At 37.9% G+C, this 20,000-nt stretch overlaps 1 protein-coding gene across 10 annotated transcripts in view; it reads left to right on the top strand.

The window, feature by feature from the left end:
• The window catches only part of dnm1a (dynamin 1a), a gene marked incomplete at its 3' end in the record, with an annotated part of 103,095 nt that overhangs the window by 31,539 nt on the left and 51,556 nt on the right, over positions 1-20,000 (top strand). For 8 of the 10 annotated variants that reach the window (XR_014206337.1, XR_014206338.1, XR_014206339.1 and 5 more), the window contains exons 2-11: positions 932-1,005; positions 1,973-2,122; positions 2,237-2,440; positions 3,682-3,780; positions 6,455-6,615; positions 7,982-8,124; positions 8,432-8,567; positions 9,198-9,265; positions 12,251-12,389; positions 19,910-19,996. Coding sequence is in view for 5 of the 10 variants with exons in the window: in XM_082171223.1 (XP_082027349.1) it covers positions 932-1,005; positions 1,973-2,122; positions 2,237-2,440; positions 3,682-3,780; positions 6,455-6,615; positions 7,982-8,124; positions 8,432-8,567; positions 9,198-9,265; positions 12,251-12,389; positions 19,910-19,996 (1,261 nt within the window). Of the gene's footprint in view, positions 1-931; positions 1,006-1,972; positions 2,123-2,236; positions 2,441-3,681; positions 3,781-6,454; positions 6,616-7,981; positions 8,125-8,431; positions 8,568-9,197; positions 9,272-12,250; positions 12,390-15,755; positions 15,895-19,909; positions 19,997-20,000 lie in introns of all 10 variants that reach the window. The other 2 variants (XR_014206336.1, XM_082171220.1) reach the window with 2 other exon arrangements.

Raw genomic sequence — 20,000 nt, 5'->3', positions numbered from 1 at the left:
ATTGCTATTAAATTCATGTTTTGTTTGAACATTTCTTTTGTAATGCACACTAAACAATATACGATTTGCTGCACATCACATTATTTACACACAATATCTGTGCCGGAAACAAAGCCGCAAATTCTTCATGTTCTCAGAGCAAAGGATTAAAAATTATTTAAATTTGAATTAAACACAATTATGGTAGAAATAATCAAGATATTGTAATGAACAGTGTGACTGTTATTAAAATCTAAAATGTATTCTGATTGCATATTCTATTTTCACATTTCTTTCGCAATGCACGCTAAACTATATTTATTTATTATTATATTATTTGATGTAAGTAAGATGCTGCACATCACATTATCTACACACAATATTTCAGGATTAAAAATGCATCAAATTTTAATTAAACCGAATTTTGGTCGAATTTTAGTAGAAATAATCATGCTGTTGTAATATTAATGAACATGCACTGTGAACTGCTAATGAAATGTATAATGCGATTTGATTGCATGTTCTATTTTAACATTTATTTTGCAATGCACACTAAACATTACGTCACATGATTTAGTTTCAGCATCTTTACTGTAGTGGAAGGTTTCACTCTTACAAGAAAATATTCTATATTAGAATCTTAAAGGTTCAGGCACTTCATGTTCAGGCAAAGTCATCACTTCATAAACTGGATAGAGAGGCTCCCATCAGATGTATTCAGTTTGAACAAAATAATCTTGTTTGAATCCATTTTTCAAATTTTAATCACAGTTTATGAATGATCCGGCTCATAAACATATGTTATCACTAGAAAAGATTGAAGTATTATGCAATCATTTAAGACATTTCTCCTACAGAAGCTATCTGGTTCTGTAAAGCTGAACTCTAGAGTTGTGTACAGAAGAGTGTAGAATGATGTGCATGTCTGAGCATCTCTAACTCTGTGTCTCAGGGACTTCCTCCCGCGCGGCTCTGGCATCGTCACCCGCCGTCCGCTCGTCCTCCAGCTCATCAACTGCCCCACAGGTGAGTCCGGTCGCCTAGCAACAGCAGCGTAACATTACATCAGCACCACCTTCAGCGGGCCGGCGCTGGTCTGGGATCAGGTTTGACTGCAGAACCAGAACAGAGCTTTCAGAAACACTGCCATCTAGTGGAGCTCTTGATGTTAACCCTTTCAACTCTACTGGCTACACATTCTGACCTCTAATTGACCTCTAATTGATCTAAATGGTCTCTGGGAACATCAGAGCTGGCAGAGGAATCCTGGGAAAGTGCCTCAGTAGTCTCAGGATCCCCGGTCAGCTCCATCTGCGAACCCCATGACCTGAGACGCTCACCTTACTAAGACATATAATTGGCAGATATTGATATTTATATGCATTTTATATCGGCATCTAATACTGTTATAAAGATTTCATTGATTTACATTACAAGCATCAGAGTTTCATCGTACTTCAATATCAATATCTGTCAATAATATGTCTTAGTACGATGATATTTAAATGCTTAGTTTTAAGATCAAAGCTCTGTAGTTTTAAAACATAATGCAATGCATTTATATGTATTTTTGCATATTTATGTGCATTTTATGCAAGTATCTGTTAAACTGTTATAAAGATCTCATTGATTTTTACCTTTATTTATCCAGGTAAACTGTTTGAGAACCACTTCTCATTTACAAACATGACCTGGCTTTTATGGCTCATATTTTACATTACAAGCATCAGAATTTCATTGTAATTTTTGCCATATAAATATCAGCATCTGCAGCAAATTTCATATTTTTGCTCAGTTTGGGCAAAACTGCACTGTTTTTTCCTCCATATATGAGCCATAAAAGCCTGGAGGATCAAATATGATGCTGAAAATGATGCTTTTTTATATATATTTTGTCAAATAACTGTTATATTTCAGAAACATTGATGTTTCTCACTATAATTGCAGGTTTAGTTTATGTTGTGTAATGATGTGTGTCTCTGTCTCCTCTCAGAATATGCAGAGTTTCTTCACTGTAAGGGGAAGAAGTTCACAGACTTCGATGAGGTGCGTCAGGAGATCGAGGCGGAGACGGATCGGGCCACGGGACAGAATAAAGGCATTTCACCCGTTCCCATCAACCTGCGGGTCTACTCGCCGAACGGTCAGATTACAGCTCTTAATATTCATGAAAGAAGCTCCGCCCACTTCGCAGAATCTGAGTGTTTGGGCTAGTCTGGATGTAGAGTGTGTGTGTGTGTGTGTGTTTCTCCTGCAGTGCTGAACCTGACGCTGGTGGATCTGCCGGGAATGACTAAAGTGCCGGTGGGAGATCAGCCGATAGACATCGAGCAGCAGATCAGAGAAATGCTGATGCAGTTCGTGACCAAAGACAACTGTCTTCTGCTCGCCGTATCGCCCGCCAACTCTGACCTCGCCAACTCGGACGCGCTGAAGATCGCCAAAGAAGTCGACCCGCAGGGTGTGTGCGCACCTCCGCACCTCCGCACATCATGCAGATTCAGCCTCACATTCTCGCTCTGATTATGTGCACAAAAAAAGCTCAAGCTCTTCATTCTTTTTGCTTACATATTATAAAAAAGGGTTTAAAAACAACACACACACACACACACACACACACACAAAAATTTGTTACATGAGATAAAGTAAACGCTAACTGATATACTATTGAATACTGTTTCAGCTAGTTGCCAAGGCAAAATTTCCCATCTTCATTTAGTTTAACTTGATGTACTAAAATAAAACATTTAGTTTGACATATTGCATGTTCAGACATTCATACAACAAAAAACGCTGGCATGGAAAGAGTGAATGTTAACTAGCGCAGTTTACTAATGTTTACAAATGAAACCTTAATGTAAAGAGTTACCAGAAACTCAACTATCTTCATGCACTTGTTAACTTGTGAACAGGCTTTGAATTTTAAATGGGAATGCACCGATATAATAATTTTGACCGATACGATAACCGATAATTTTTTATATTTGAAAGCCGATAACCGATATATCGGCCGATAAATCTAAACTCAAATTTTTATATATTTTTTGAGAGCCTGATTACAAAAACAAAAGTTTCACCATTAAAATCCATGTCTCAAACACACAATTATAACGATGTTCTAATTAGTAATTTAAATAAATAATTTTATGTAGCCGATATGACAGACTTGCGCTGCACATGTTTCTCTTAACTGTATTGTTTTAAGTGATTTCAATCATATTTCAAGCAATTTAAAACCCATCATGTTGAACAGTGCATCTGAAGCGTCTCAGCTGAAGGAAATAATCCGTTATTTATCAGCTTTAATATATCAGACAAATTTTCTTATCGGCCCGATAACAATAACATTAAAAATGAACAGATATCGGCCGATACCGATATGTTGGGCGATATATCGCACATCACAAATTTTAAAGGAAATATTCTCCTAAATATGAAGTGTTTAGCAATTATTAACAGAAATAACTGGTGTTGCTTTAACGTATGCTCGCGATGTGTGATATTTTAATGTTTATTGGGGGTGTTGGGGGTAAAAATACTTCACATATACGAAGATGCTGCAACGCACAATATAGCGGAATAAGTCCCGCCTTCTAAATAAAACAGCCAATCACAACTTGCCTTAAAGGGACTGTTAAATATCAGTTGTGATGCATCCAAACGGTGTGTGTGTTCTCATGCGTTCTGTGTGTGTGTGAGCAGGTCAACGGACTATCGGTGTCATCACTAAACTCGATCTCATGGATGAAGGGACCGACGCTCGGGATATCCTGGAAAACAAGCTCCTGCCGCTGAGACGAGGTGAGGCGATCGCCCGGATTACATCATCATCACATCTATCAAAACATGCCCTGAAATCATGATTCTCTCTTCAATGATTCAGTTACAGTCACACACAAACACAACCATCGAACAGGTTCTGTATATAAACCGATAATGCTGAGAAAGATCCCTCAAACATTCAGATACTGAAAACACTGTTTCTTTGCTCGCTTTATTACTTTATATATGCTTGTGTTTGGAAACTATTAATTTTTTTTTTTTTGACAATTGAGTTGTAATTATTTTTAAAAGTGCTCATAATTATATAGGTAATATAATAAAAAAGATTTTTTTTAAATTAATTAATTAATGATTTAATACTAAGAAAAAAATGCTCGAATGTCGAATCGTAATTCCCAGATTGTGAGGTGCCTCTTATTTTCCTCATTCATTAGAAATAAAATTACTTTATTTATAAATATCACAAATTCATTGCTTATTTCTTAATATTATTATTAAATATGTGACCCTGGAACACAAAACCAGTCACGAGTCGCACGGGCATATTTGTGGCAATAGCCAACAATACACTGTATGGGTCAAAATTATACATTTCTTTTTTCTTTTATGCCAAAAATCATTAGGATATTAAGTAAAGATCATGTTCCATGAAGATATTTTGTACATTTCCTACCGTAAATATATAAAACATGTATTTGTGTGAGTGAATGCAACACAATCGCCAACATAAATGAACAACTTTAAAGGAGATTTTCTCAAAGTTTCGATTTTTTTGCACCCTCAGATTCCAGATGTTCAATAGTTGTATCTCGACCAAATATTGTCCTATCCTAACAAACCACACATCAATGGAAAGCTTATTTATTCAGTGATCAAAATTGTGACCCATGTGACTGGTTTTGTGGTCCAGGGTCACATATGTTTAAATAACTTCTCATTGGATGTCCTCAGATGAAACCGTTACAGTGAGGAGCTATTGAACTTTTGGTATTTCCTTTTGTCCTAAAATATTTATTTACCCATGAGATTTTATGTTAATATTTCAGTAATTTAAGAATGATGTTGGCTAATGGTCACTTAAACTTATTTGTTTTACAATAATTCATTTCAAATTTACATTTGTATGATTTAATTAACTATTAGGCTTTTGTTTTCTTTGTGAACAATCTCTAAATCACGTTTTCAGCAACATCTGTGACAGCAAATTTGACTTGGGCTAGTAAGTAACTACTAGTAAAAAGTATACTAGGTGAACTTGGTAAAAAAGCATACTTACCACGGTAAACTGCAGATGAAGTGAAAGGAGTGAACAGATCTCGCCTCATGGTTTCCCTCTAGTGGAGAGACGTCTGTGAGAGGATCAGAAAGTCTTCATTTCAGTGACACATCTGGAAAAAACGTTGCTTTCTTTCTTTGCTCGGCAACAAAGGATATTTATGGGAAGCTCTTGGGAAGCAGTGTGCTGACGCAGCAGTTTTACACACGTCGGGTTTTCCCATCAAACGCGCCTCCAAAACCACAAACATGCTTTAGAAGGATCCGACAGCATGAGGAACGAGAGCTTAACCTTTTAATCCAGACGTGTTTCTTTTTCTATCTGTACTTCATATCTGCAGATATCAGCATCATCCAGTCTCATACGGTTTAATGCCATTTACAAGAACTTTCCACCAAAATCTAATCCTGCTGAACACAGACATACAAATGAACAATGGACTATTTTCACATTTCTGTACATTAAGTTTTTAAAAGGAGAAAATATAGATAAAAAAATCTATTTTGTAATATTAATACTGGATTAATACATTTTTATTTGTGAATACAAACAGTAATATTAAACATTTCTGTTTTTATTAACCTTTTTTAACCCTTGTGTGTCCTTAAGGACATTTCTGTCTTTTTCATTTGTTTAGTATTTTTGATAATGTGATGTGTTAACATAATTTTTGTCAGAAGTGTGTATTTGTATTGGCATTTTCATATTTCACCCTCATTTGCTTTCATAAATCTATTTATACACAAAATAGTTCCACTCAGGACCTTGAGCACAAAAATGTCCCCATTGAAACCATTTTAGTCTCAGGGCCATTTAACTATAAAATGATGCAATCTTTCTTAAGAGGCTTTCATTCTGTTGGCAAGGCTTCAAAATTAATATTTGTGCTATTTTTTTTACCAGATGGCATCATTTTCTCAGGTTTCACACTCGCTTTGTTCCTGTTTTCTGCTGTATTATAGAGCCAAGTGCATCTTTAAAATGAGACCAAATTTAAGCTTTATTAAGAGTTTTGTGACACAGATATTTATGTCCTCTAAGGACCTCAGTCACTTTTTTAAATCGACGCTCAAGGCTTCGTGGATTTAGGACATTAAAATGCTAATTAAGACGTTTTACGGACCCTGTAACCCATAGAAATAGATAAACACAGCATTTCTTAGAATAATGAACAAGGTCTCAGAGTAACAAACAGTAGCATATGCTAATCAACACCAAGCTTCGATTCCCAGGGAAAGCAAGAACTGATCAAATGCAAATGTTTACCTTGAATGCAATGCAAGTCGCTTTCAAAGCGTCTGCCAAATGCATGAATGTCTCAAACTGTGACAGAAATAACAAAGTCTGCAATCTGAGTGTGAACTCACACATTTCTCATCAGATTCAGTGATCTGAACTGTGTGTATCTGAGTCCAGGTTACATCGGTGTGGTGAACCGCAGTCAGAAGGACATCGACGGAAAGAAGGATATTAACGCGGCTATGGCTGCGGAGAGGAAGTTTTTCCTGTCTCATCCCAGTTACAGACACCTGGCCGACCGCATGGGAACGCCGTTCCTGCAGAAAACCCTCAACCAGGTGAGGCGATGTAGACGAGCCGTCAGACACAAGGACGGAATCGCAGAATCCAGTCATTAAAATGGAATTGAGTGTCTAACATGGAATGTCACAGAATTTGGCAAATTTGGGATGAATTAATCAAAAGTAGGGCCTTACAATTAAAGGAGTAGTTCACTTCAGAATTAAAATTTCCTGATAATTGTACGGAAAACCCCCACGTCATCCAAGATGTTCATGTCTTTCTTTCTTCAGATATGATTACTTAGATGTTCCTTGATGCAACAATTTTCGTAAATTTTTTGACTTGCAAGAGTCTGGACTGATATTCCGGCACAACTTGGCATCTCTGACTGGTTTGGCACTTGTACAGGTTTATGTGCAACTACGCCATCAAAACCAATGCAAATGCAAGAAGCTTCTTTTTGAATAGCTGTCCACTGTAGTGCGTGAATGGGTTAATTTATTCCACTAAAAATTTTTGTAATGTCATCAAATTGCTGTTTTTAAGGAAAACATTCCAGGATTTTTCTCCATATAGTGACTTCAATGGGGTCCAGATGTGAGTTTCAGTGCAGCTTCAAAGTCTCGACACGATCCCAGCCGAGGAATAAGAGCTTTATCTAGACAAACCAGCCGACATTTATATAAAAAACACATACCGGTATATACTTTTTAACCACTAATGCTCGTCTTGCACTAGCACCCTCAACCAGACATAATCACGTTGAAAGGTCACGCAGATGAAAAACTCTCCTCCAACTCTCGGAAATGTTCTCCTCCAACTAAAAAATTAAATTTTTTTTTGTAAAGGGCGTTTGACTGAGTCTTTGCACATCTGCTTTGTGAACACTAGGTCTCTTCTTTCGCCTACGTCACGCTTGACCTTTCAACTTGATTACGTAATGTGTGGCGCATCACAGCAAGTGGAAGACGAGCATTTGTGGTTAAAAAGTATATAAATGTTTATTTTATTATAAAGTGTCGGCTGGTTTGTCTAGATAAGACTCTTATTCCTCGGCTGGATCGTGTCGAGACTTTGAAGCTGCACTGAAACTCACATTTGGACCCCATTGAAGTCACTATACGGAGAAAAATCCTGGAGTGTTTTCCTCAAAAAACGTCATTTCTTTTCGACTGAAGAAAGAAAGACGTGAACATCTTGGATCCCGTTGGGGAGAGTAAATAATCAGGAAACTTTAATTACGGAAATGTGTAAACGTCAATCAATCTAAGCTCTCTGTTTGGTTTGTTTCGGCCACATACTACGGTTGTGTTGTGCACTACTGGGCCACCGTAACACACACACTGAAAAGTTCATTATTTTTTTACGCAATATCCCAAAATTCCTTCATAAAACCTTCAACTCTCTGTTGTTCTTCCACAGCAACTGACCAATCACATCCGCGACACGCTCCCCGCGCTGCGTGCCAAACTGCAGAGCCAGCTGCTGTCCATCGAGAAGGAAGTGGACGAATACAAGAGCTTCCGTCCAGACGACCCGTCCCGGAAGACCAAGGCCCTGTTACAGTCAGTCTCACACTGTCCTTCACATTCAGCATGCTTTAGATCAGTGGTTCCCAAACTGGGGTACGCGAGGTGACAGAAGGGGTACGCCAGCAAAATGCTGAGTCTTGCCGTTCATTTAATTCAACCCTACATTAAAGGGTTAGTTCACCCAAAAATGAACATTCTGTCGCTGCGCGGTTACACTACGTGAACTCACTCAGTACGCCAATATAAAAAAGTTTGGGAACTACTGCTTCAGATTAAAGCATCTGCTAAATGAATAAATGAAACTGCAGACGCTGAGTGTTCAGTGTGTGTGTGCTGTCAGGATGGTGCAGCAGTTCTCAGTGGACTTTGAGAAGCGTATCGAGGGATCTGGAGATCAGATAGACACGTATGAGCTCTCTGGAGGAGCCCGCATCAACCGCATCTTCCACGAGCGCTTCCCCTTCGAGCTGGTGAAGGTGTGTGAGCAGTGATGGCCGCGTTGAGCCGAAAATTACTATTAGGACAAAAACCTTTCAACATTGATGATAAGAAATGTTTCCTTTAAATTGTAATAATATTTCACTGTTTTTACTGTAGAAGAAGCTTCTTTCAAAAATAACCGTTTGACCTTTAGTGTTGACCTTTAGTGTTGACCTTTAGTGTTGTACGTCTTCTGCAGTTTTTGTGTGCAGCAACAATGACTACAAAACTCTTTAAGTTTTGTACAAAACATGTAAGACTCTGTGTCACTCATGAGTAACGGCGCAGGATTGTGTCTCCCTCCGGCCTTATGAGTAAAACATTCCACCTTCCTTTGCCTGGAAACACACACACACACACACACACACACACACACACACACACACACACACACACACACACACACACACACACACACACACACACACACACACACTCATCCACAGTAAAACACTGTCTACAACAGGAAGTAGCTGATCCACAGATCTGTTTTCTGTAGCTTATAACATCACTAGATTCATTGATCAGTCACAGGTTTAGATGCAGGTGCAGTTCCTCATAATCAACAGAGGGTGAAACCTATAAACTGTTACTGTTTAATTCAGTCACATGTTCTCTGTCCTCAGATGGAGTTTGATGAGAAGGAGCTGCGCAAGGAGATCAGCTACGCCATCAAGAACATCCACGGCATCAGGCACGTGTGTCCTGCAGTTCAGTTTACATCTCTGTCCCGCTCGTGTGTCTCGGGTCACACCTGGGGTCACACATGGGGTCACACCTGGGGTCAAATCTGGGGTCACACCTGGGGTCAAACCTGGGGTCACACCTGGGGTCACAGATGGGTCACACCTGGGGTCACACCTGGGTTCACACATGGGGTCACACCTGGGTCCCACCTGGGGTCACACCTGGGTTCACACATGGGGTCACACCTGGGGTCACACCTGGGTTCACACATGGGGTCACACATGAGTCAAACCTGGGGTCACACCTGGGGTCACACATGGGGTCACACCTGGGGTCAAATCTGGGGTCACACCTGGGGTCAAACCTGGGGTCACACCTGGGGTCACACATGGGTCAAACCTGGGGTCACACCTGGGTTCACACATGGGGTCACACCTGGGGTCACACCTGGGTTCACACATGGGGTCACACCTGGGGTCACACCTGGGTTCACACATGGGGTCACACATGAGTCAAACCTGGGGTCACACCTGGGGTCAAACCTGGGGTCACACATGGGGTCAAACCTGGGGTCACATCTGGGGTCACACATGGGTCAAACCTGGGGTCACACCTGGGTTCACACATGGGGTCACACCTGGGTTCACACATGGGGTCACACCTGGGGTCACACCTGGGGTCACACATGGGGTCACACCTGGGGTCTAACCTGGGGTCACACCTGGGGTCAAATGTGGGGTCAAACTTGGGGCCACACCTAGGGTCAAACCTGGGATCAAATGTGGGGTCACACCTAGGGTCAAACCTGGGGTCAAACCTGGGGTCACACCTGTGGTCAAACCTGGGGTCACACCTGGGGTCATCCAATCACAAACATCTCTGACTTCAGAGTCTCATCCAATCAGAGGATGAGGGTTTTGTGATTCGATTCGTGACACTAGCCGCGTTTCCATCACCCTTCAAATTGCGCAAATTGAAATTGCGAATTGAAAATACACCCAATGGAAACACGTCGATTTTGCAAAAACTCCCATATATCGCAAAAAAGTTTTTATGCTCGCATTTTCAGGCAATTCGAAAAAGGAATATTTTGCAAAACTGCAATGGAAACAGTTTTTTTGCATATACAAGTCGTACGTAACAGTCGATCATTCTTTAAAGATGGCGCAATATGTTTGGACAGAAGACGAGACCGAGTTATTTATTAAACTCATAAACGATGAAGGAATTACAGGAATACTGGATTCTAAACAACAAAGAAATGCCACAATTGATCAAGATCTTGAAGCAGAAATGAGGGAGAAACGCCCAGAAACTCCTCATATGTGTCGCTCACAAGTATAAGAGTCTTTCCTTGCCATTAATGCGTGGATAAAACGCTTACGTCTCCATCGGTTAAAAATAATGGCTAATGCGGTGGCTGGGATATACGTAAATTTAAATACGTAAAGCCTTATCGTGAGAGGAAAAAAATGACGTTTCAGTCGCATAACATCGGTTAATGGAAACGTCATTTTGCAATAGTTTTTTATCGACTTTTATAAAATATCGCAAAAGTTTTGCGCAAATCTGTAATGGAAACGCGGCTTGTCTGTATGTGTCTCTCCTCGCCTCTCGAATGAACCTCCGTCTGTAGAGTCTCTCTCGTCTTTAGGACAAGAAAACATGTGACCTTTGGGCTTCAATAACCAACATGAGGCTTTATTATTGCCACATGTTTTTTTTATGATCCTCCTTTTGTCCAACAATCTTTATTATGAGTTAATGTCTCACGGGTGGCGTCAGACGAGAGGGTCGAATTGCTGTTATATGAACAACTTTTTGTGTTAATGTTAGAGTCTAATGTTAAGTTTTATTGTCATATCTGCTTCTTATTTTAGTTTTAGTTGTGTTTTCCCTTATGAGTAATATTTCAGACATGAAATAGTTAAAGGTGCTATATGTAGAATTGAGTAACTCTTGTTATTAGCGACACCGGTGGCCGTTAAGTGAACTGCAGCAGCAGTTTTTCTTTTTTCTTTTTCGATTAGGGGTTTAAAAAAAAGTTAGAAATATGTTTAGCAGTGATTTAGAGTTAGCGAACATCCCGTCGCCGTCCACTGCTGAGATCGACGTTTAGATGAACGTGAATATGTGCTGCTCTTTCCTCTCAATAACACAATACACACACCACAGAAATGAGAAACATCAGTTCAGAAAGCATCTGATCATAGAGATGTGGAGATGTTCTCGACAGATGAGCTCATTAAAATCACACTGTTATGATAGTTTGATTATAAAGTATATCTGAGACTATAGACTATATAGATCTGACTCTGTGAGACTGTAGTTTGAATGAATCTCTTTTCTTTGCACGACACATTGACATTACAGTCCAGAACGGCTCTTTCAGCATTATCCTGAACATTGTATAAGCATTAGTGTCATGTGTCAGTGAACAGAAGAGATGCTCTCGGTGGAAAACACACATCTGAGATTTTCCCGCCAAAAACATTCCCGAGTCCTTCACATATAAATCAGTCGACAGGCTTTCAGAGACAAACTAGGAAGTCGGGAAAGGTCTCGTTTTTTAAGTTTCTTTACAAGCTGTTCATTCATCGGCAATAAAAAAGTGATTAATACATGAAAATTCGTACATATAGCCCTTTTAAATTAATCAGTTGGACTTAATTTGATAAGATACACATTAAGATTTTTCCCTTTTTTTCCGCCCCTCATTTGAGTTTTAGTCGGTTTCCTTATATTTTAGGCTTCATTGATAATTAAATAATTAAATTGAACTTCAATTGATACAATTTAACAACTTGACAAATATGTTACACTAACAATTGAGCTCCAGCATGAGCCCATTATTTGAGTTCTTCATTCATTTCTTATGGGCTGGGGAGGGAGTTTGTTGGAGTAACGCTCTTCTTTCCACCCAATTTTTCCTTTTCTTTCTCTCCTCTGTCGTTCTTTTCCCCGGGCCTGTCCGTTCTCTCTGGTCGGACAGAACTGGGCTCTTCACACCGGACATGGCCTTTGAGACCATTGTGAAAAGGCAGATCTTGAAGACTAAAGAGCCGTGCCAGAAATGTGTGGACATGGTCATTTCTGAGCTAGTCAATACCGTTAGGCAGTGTACTAAGAAGGTAAAGGCCTGGTGGAGGGGTTTTTCCGTGTCTCCCATCAACCCAAACTATTGCTGTTATCCACCTGTGACCCCCCAGGGGGATTGTGGGTGTTTATCGTCATGTATGTTCGTGTGCCTGAGCTTTGGACAGAGGTTCTGGGTGGAATGGCTTTGTGTACAGAGAGCCGTGGACGCTGAGGTTTCAACCGCTGGGTGATCGTAGTTAATCATTTGATTAACTACGATTTTTACTAGGGCTGCACGATATTCAAGACAAATGTGATGGCTTGTTAAATGTGATATTTCATTTATAACTGAAAAACTGAAAATTATATAACAAACTGGAGCTGCACGATTTTGGATAAATGATTTATTACGATAATTTCGTCAAAAGTAAGGGTTAAGTAAGCATTAACCAGTTAACAGCGTTTTTACTAGGGCTGCACGATATTCAAGGAAAATGTGATGGCTTGTTGAATGTGATATTTGATTTATTCAAACATATTTAAACAAATTAAAACATTTAAAAACTGAAAATTATATAACAAACTTGAGCTGCACGATTCTGGATAAATTGAGAATCACATTTTTGTTTTGTTCAAAATAGAGATCACGATTCTACGGAAGCTTGTTTCTGCCACAGAATAAATAAATAAAAAGATTATTGCGATAAAAGTCACAATTCTGACTTTTTATCTCAGAATTGCATGATATAAAGTCAGAATTGTCTTTTTTTCCTTAGAATTTGACTTTATAACTCGCAATTGTGAGTTTATATCTCACAATTCTGAGAAAAGATGTCAGAATTGCGAGATATAAACTCGTAATTGTGTGTTATAAAGTCAGAATTGCGAGATATAACGTCGCAATTGCAGGTTTAAAAAAAAAAGTCAGAATTGTGAGTTTATATCTTACAATTTTGAATTTATAACACGCAATTGCGACTTTATATCACTTAATTCTGACTTTATATCTCGCAATTCTGAGAACTAAAGTCAGAATTGCGAGATGAAAACTTGCAATTTTGTGATAAAAAGTCGCAATTATCTTTTAAAATGTTTTATTCTGTGGTGGAAACAAGCTTCCATATGATTCTGAATCGACAACTAAATAACAAAACGTCATTTACTAGAGCTTCTGACAAAATGTTAATTACTGCAGTCTATTTAAACATTGAACATTGAATTAATTATTGAGTGAATGATTCAATGACTCACTCATAAAGACTTCACTTGTTTCATTACTGGATGAATCTGTGTTTTTGAACTAATCTCTTGAATGAATGATTCAATGACAAACATTTTTTAACAGTCACTTGTCGCCACCTACTGGTGTAACCATGTAATGATACAATCTTTATTGGTCAACTCTATTTTCATTGCTGCCGTAGACATCAGTGTTAATATCCGAACTATAAACTTGTATCCCAGAACTTCTGTGATCATTTGAATATTTGTAACACAAAAATAATGATACTGTGTGATCGAAAAGACGGTGTTTTCATATCTATACATGACAACTGCTTTCTCTGGGTCAGAATGCAGATTTGAATGTTCGCGGTGATCGTACTTGTCAAAGTTTTAATAGACGAATCGTTGACAATTGGGTGTTTGAATCGAGATTGTGGTCTTTCAACGCTTAATCGTGCAGCTCGTAACTCCGTAAGCTCCGTAACTAACATACTACAGATTTTTACCACCAAAACTGACCAACGATTTCATGCCATCTTGACCGGCCAAACCCAGTCTATTCTCTGCTATCTGCATCAACATAAACTGATATGCATTGGTTTGGATGCATATATTTTTGATAATTTCAATATATTGTGCAGCCCTATTTTTTGCCGTTAAAATTATATATATATATATATATATTTTTTTTTTTTTTACAGCATAACTGCTCAGAGCAAAGCCGTGCACATCAGCATCCAAACCCCAAGCTGACACTGTTCTTCATGAGTTCATCTAGCAGACCTCAGCGTCCAAACGCTCTGTTTATCTGAGACAGAAGCTTTGAGGAAGGCAGAGATGTGGCTAACGGCACTCAGAGATATTGATCAATAAATCTAGTGTAGAAAAACAATGGCAGAAGCTTCTTGAGGACACTTAGGCTAAATCACAAGTCAAGTCACCTATATTTATATAGCGCTTTATACAATAGAAATTGTATCAAAGCAGCTTCACAGTAATATACAGGAAAGCAACAGAATTAATGATGCAAACTTTATCAAATATGAGACTAATTCAAATTCTGCTGTAAATAAAGCAGCTCTAAAAAGACAATAGTGTCATTATTCAGGTAAATACTATATAGAAGGTGTACACAAATACAAATACCATCGTGGAGTAGGATTTACTTTAAAACATTGCAAAGAAACTACAAGTAACACTGAAATAAACAAGAAATTTTGAAGCAGAAAGAATGAAATAGTGTTTCCTTGTAAAATGTACATTACTCCAATACTAAAAAATAATAAGAAATGTTCTGTTCACTTTCAACTTCACAACTTCAGAGTTTCAAAACTTAAGAACTCCATCAATTAGATGCAAAAGAAATGCTTCTTGCGATATATCATATTGTCACTGTTGGCTGCAGAAAGGACGAGTATTTGCGAGAGTAACTAAAGGGCTAAACAAGGATTAGGTGAATCAAATCAATCAAACAATGAGTCGCTATGACAACAAATGAATACATTCTAGAAACCATAGAAACAAAAAGGAAACGCCACAAACAAAGAGTTACAAACTTAAAAGTTGATGAAAATGTTGCAACTGAACGTTACAAATATATAGCAAATACCAACTGAGAGATTTTTTATTTTGTCGCAAAATGTAACTATTATCGCCAACTTCTCCGAAATTGCAAGAAAACAAAAATTGCAACACATTGAAATAAACATGAAAGACTGAAATAGTGTTATGTTGTAAAACATACTTGCGACTTAAAACATATTTTTTACACTCAAATAATCCAACAAATATTAATGTAACAAAGAACTTTAACTGACAAGAAGAAACAGCTAGATTTTTAATTACTGTAATATTCTATTAAATATAATATTTTTTTTTATAAATCAGCAATCGTTACAACTGTAAAAAAAATCAGCAGAACAAATATGTACAGTATAATGTGTATAAAATGTATAATTATTAAAGGCTCTTATTATCAGCTCTTGGACTGCCTTTGGTTTGCGCTTCTGCTTTCTGAAGGCTTGGGTCTCGGCGACGGGTCGACGTCTCTTCGGCTCGCTGTCGGGTGGCTCGAGGAGAAACCAAATGTCTCACTTGCCTTCTCTTTCCTCTGTGCTGTCTATCTGCCCTCCGACCCTGTCTATCTGTCATCCCTCCACCTCTTCTTCTCTTCCTCCATGACTCTTCCTCTGCAGGACGGGCCTGTTTACCCCTGACCTGGCCTTTGAGGCCATAGTGAAAAAGCAGATCCAAAAGATAAACGGGCCGTGCCTCAAATGTATAGATATGGTTGTGAGCGAACTCTCCTCCACCATTCACAAATGTAGTGAGAAGGTAAAGAGGAACGAAGCTCCGTTCGTCCACGTCTATCTCAAACGTACGGATAGACCGATGGCTGGACTTAATAGCGAAAGTCGTAGATGTGAATGTAGTTTTGTTTATTCTAAGGCGGTAATATTATAAATATGATGTTTTTAGGGTCTGAAACAATCTCAAAGATAGTTTAAAGGAAGAATGAGTATTTTGTCATCGTTTACTCACACTCTTTAAGTGTGTAAATGATGACAGAATTGTAATGATTCTAGTTTTAGTTAACAGTAACATCAGGCGTATATCAGTGTCTGCATGTGCAGATTTTGTAACAGGAATATGATAAATCTCACAACATGTCCAGGTCATATTTAACCTGAAATCAGAAGACAAATTAATGATATACAGTAGTGGCCAAAAGTGATGCCCAGCCGAGGACAATGTACATCTTCATCCGTTATTTCAAATATCATTAAAGACTTTGTAAGCATATTGAGTAGTGTGCTTGGAGTCGATTGTTAAGTTTGTGAAAATAACGCAATGAAACTTGACAAATTGTGCCGACATCGTGGAAAAACACATGCAAAAACAAGAACCAGTGAAATATTAATAACTGATTATGTTGTAGTCAAGCTTTTTGTTCTTCTATGCATTTTTTTGCATAATAAACCTGTAGCTGTAGTTTCTTTGCCTTTTTTAAACAAATAATTGGTTTGGTTACACTTTATTTAAACAAATATTAAAGGTAAACAAATATTTGGTTACACTTTATTTTAAGGTGATGTAGTAACATTGTAAGTACTCGAATAAGTACTGAGTAATATTAATGAAGTATGTACTTACTAGGGTTTGGTTTAGGTTTAGTTACTTATAATTATGCATAATATACTGTTGTTATTATTATAGTAAGTACATGTACTAACGTGTAACTACGTCACCTTAAAATAAAGTGTTACCAAATAATTTCCTCATATTTTTAGGGTTTAATCGAATTTTAAGGGCAATTAAAAACAAATATGGCCTCCGGACGTCACTTTTGGCCACTCTACTCTACTATTTTATTAAAATTATAGATTTTATTATATATATATATATATATATATATATATTATTTATATATAGCCTTTTTTGTTGTTGTTGTTGTTGCAATGTGACATTATCTTAATGCCAAATTTTGATGAGAGAATAAATGAGCCGTTTGTTGTCAATCTTCTGTGATTTCCTCTAAATAAAAAATGATAAGCACTAAAATTTAAATGAAAACTGCATATATAAAAAAATTAAAACATTCAAAATATTAATAAATACTACACTACACTCCAAAAATGCTGGGTTGTTGCAACCCATGTTTGGGTCAAATATGGACAAACCGTTGAGTTAAAAATGTAATTAAAAATTGTTGTGTTTGTCTATATTTGACCCAAACATGGGTTGCAACAACCCAGCATTTTTTAGTGTAGTTAAGTATAAAAAAACACTAAAATAACACTGTTACACATAAATCAACATGTTCTCAGATTTAGTGTAGAACAGATTTATTAGGATTCATCAGTCCAGCAACGATCGGTCTATCCTTACCTCTCAGATTTCATCCTGGTTTATTTTTGTCTGTGTCAATTTACTTTACTAAGTATTTGTGTCGTTTTCCACACAACAGTAGCCGTAGACATTTGATTATTAATAACGCATGCTCCCTCGTATGGCCCCTTTTTTTCAGTGTGTTTTTCTGTCGGATGTGTGTGTTTTAGTTCTAGCGTGAGAATATCGTTTGACTCTCGTATTATAACTGATGCTTCGAGCTGGAAGGTCTTCTTACACCAGCAGACTAACAGTCATACATCTCTGTCTCTATCTCTCTCTCTCTCATATCATTTCATCATCACACGTGTCCCTCACTCTGCTTCTGTGGATTTGGACTGTATGGAGTTTTGTGTCTGAAAAAAAAAAAATTTGCTCGTACAAAATAAGAAATCTATCATTATTTGCTCACCTTCACCTTCCAAATTCATATGTTGTTGTTTTTTCTAAAGCGCAATATGAAATTTTTTAAAGAATCTTCAAGCTCCTAAATGGACTCAAAACCCCTCATAAAAGTATCATACAAGTATGCTAACATCAGTCAGTATCACTCGTTTTCTGAAGCTTTGTGTGAGGAACCAGATCCAAAATGAAGATGTTATTTGCTCAATTCTCAATAATGCCAGACGATAATGTAATAATGCCAGACGGTGTGTTTCACTGAAATCAAACGGCTTACTTCATGCAGCATGTAGGTGTGCGAGTTCCTCTGAAGGTTGAAGGAACATCAGTGTGAATCCACACAAGGACTCGCGTCTTCTCGTCTCAACCTTTCTCCTCTCGTTCTCACTGTAATCTTCATCTCTGAGCTCGTTTGTTATGCCTGTTCGCTCCTCTAGACACACTCATTTCTACAGAACCCTGATCATGTGATGTTCCACTGCTAGACGCCCATCACTGCATCCCTGTGCGAACCTGAACACTCTGCTGGTGTAGTTTTTGCGATTGTATGTTTATATGCGTGTGTGTGTGTATGTGTGTGTGTGTGTGTGTGTGTGTGTGTGTGTGTGTGTGTGTGTGTGTGTGTGTGTGTGGTTGATTTATTTAATTCTACACTGGCTTCAAGTTCCAATGCATCAGCAAGCAAACATAGATCCTGACAATTCGGTTAACATTTATGTTGCACAAATTGCAGTATTCAAAATCAAATCACTATTAACTTTCTTAATACTCATTCCTGGTCTTATTGTGAATGATTCATCCGCATGATTCATGTGCAAAACTCTTGGTATTTGGATAAATGTTAGGGATGCACGATATATCGGCCACCATATCGGTATCGGCCGATATATGTTCATATTTAATGTTATTGTTATCGGCCCCATAAGAAAATTTGGCCGATATATTAAAGCTGATAAATAATGTATTATGTCCTTCAGCTGAGACACTTCAGATGCGCACTGTTCACCATGATGGTTTTGAATTGCTTGAAATATGATTAAAATCACTTCAAAAAAGGAAAATACAGTTTAGCATTATTTTGTCTGCAAGTCTGTCATATGGGCTACATGAAATTATCACGAGAACATTATAATTGTTTGCTTGAGACTTGGATTTTAATAGTGAGATTTTTGTTTTTGTAATCAGGCTCTCAAAAATTATATAAAAATTTGGATTTAGATTTATCGGCCGATATATCGGTTATCGGCTTTCAGATATAAAGAATTATCGGTTATCGGTATCGGCCAAAATGTTCATATCAGTGCATCCCTAGCTAAACTACTGGACATTGCAAAGCCAAGAGGCTCACAACTAACTATTTTAATGCATTGAACTTTAGAGTCATGTGACATGCTGTATGTTTGTGCACAGGGCCTAAAATGAACAAATGCCAGTTGACGAGTAAATGAAACGGTCAATCCTAGTAAATAGTCGGTTATGTCTTCAGTGAACGTGAACAGTTGTGAAAGTAAACACACGTGTGTAACAGTATATTAGATCCGTGCATTCGCTCTTAAAGTGACAGCAGCCTAATAAACCTGCTGCCGTCTGTCAGTAATGGCTGAATAACTTTTGTAACTTTAATAAGGATTCATCTATGTTTAATTTATACAGTGACTAGTGTTATTTTACATTAGATTAGCATACTTTATTACATTTCTGTACCTGAAAATGGTCAGGTGTCACAACTGCCTGTTTTTGCAAAAATAGTTTCATGGCCGATAAAACATATTTATGGCCGCAAAATTTTTGGGATTGTGTGGCAAAAAGTATGTTTTAGGCCCTGTCTGTGCATACGAACATGATTGACATGCATGCATAGCCTATATATTGCAAGAATAGTGTTCTTTATGCTGATACTGTGATTTCACAGACTTTGCAACAGGTTTTCTCTCAAAAACGGCTTCATTTTAGAATCACGCACAGTATTAAGTAAAGAGTGTAGTGATCACCTGTTGCAAACTCAGAGTGTTGGTCGTATGGTTTATTGGCATCACAAGCACGTGTGATTGTGTCACAGTTGGCCCAGTATCCCATGCTGAGAGAGGAGATGGAGCGGATCGTCACTCAGCACATCCGGGACCGCGAGAGCCGCACTAAAGATCAGGTGA

The sequence above is a fragment of the Leuciscus leuciscus genome (genome assembly GCF_965113295.1).
Source record: "Leuciscus leuciscus genome assembly, chromosome: 5".
Taxonomy (NCBI): domain Eukaryota; kingdom Metazoa; phylum Chordata; class Actinopteri; order Cypriniformes; family Leuciscidae; genus Leuciscus; species Leuciscus leuciscus.
Note: the sequence above shows the minus strand (reverse complement) of the source record. Positions and strands in the feature narration are given on the sequence as shown.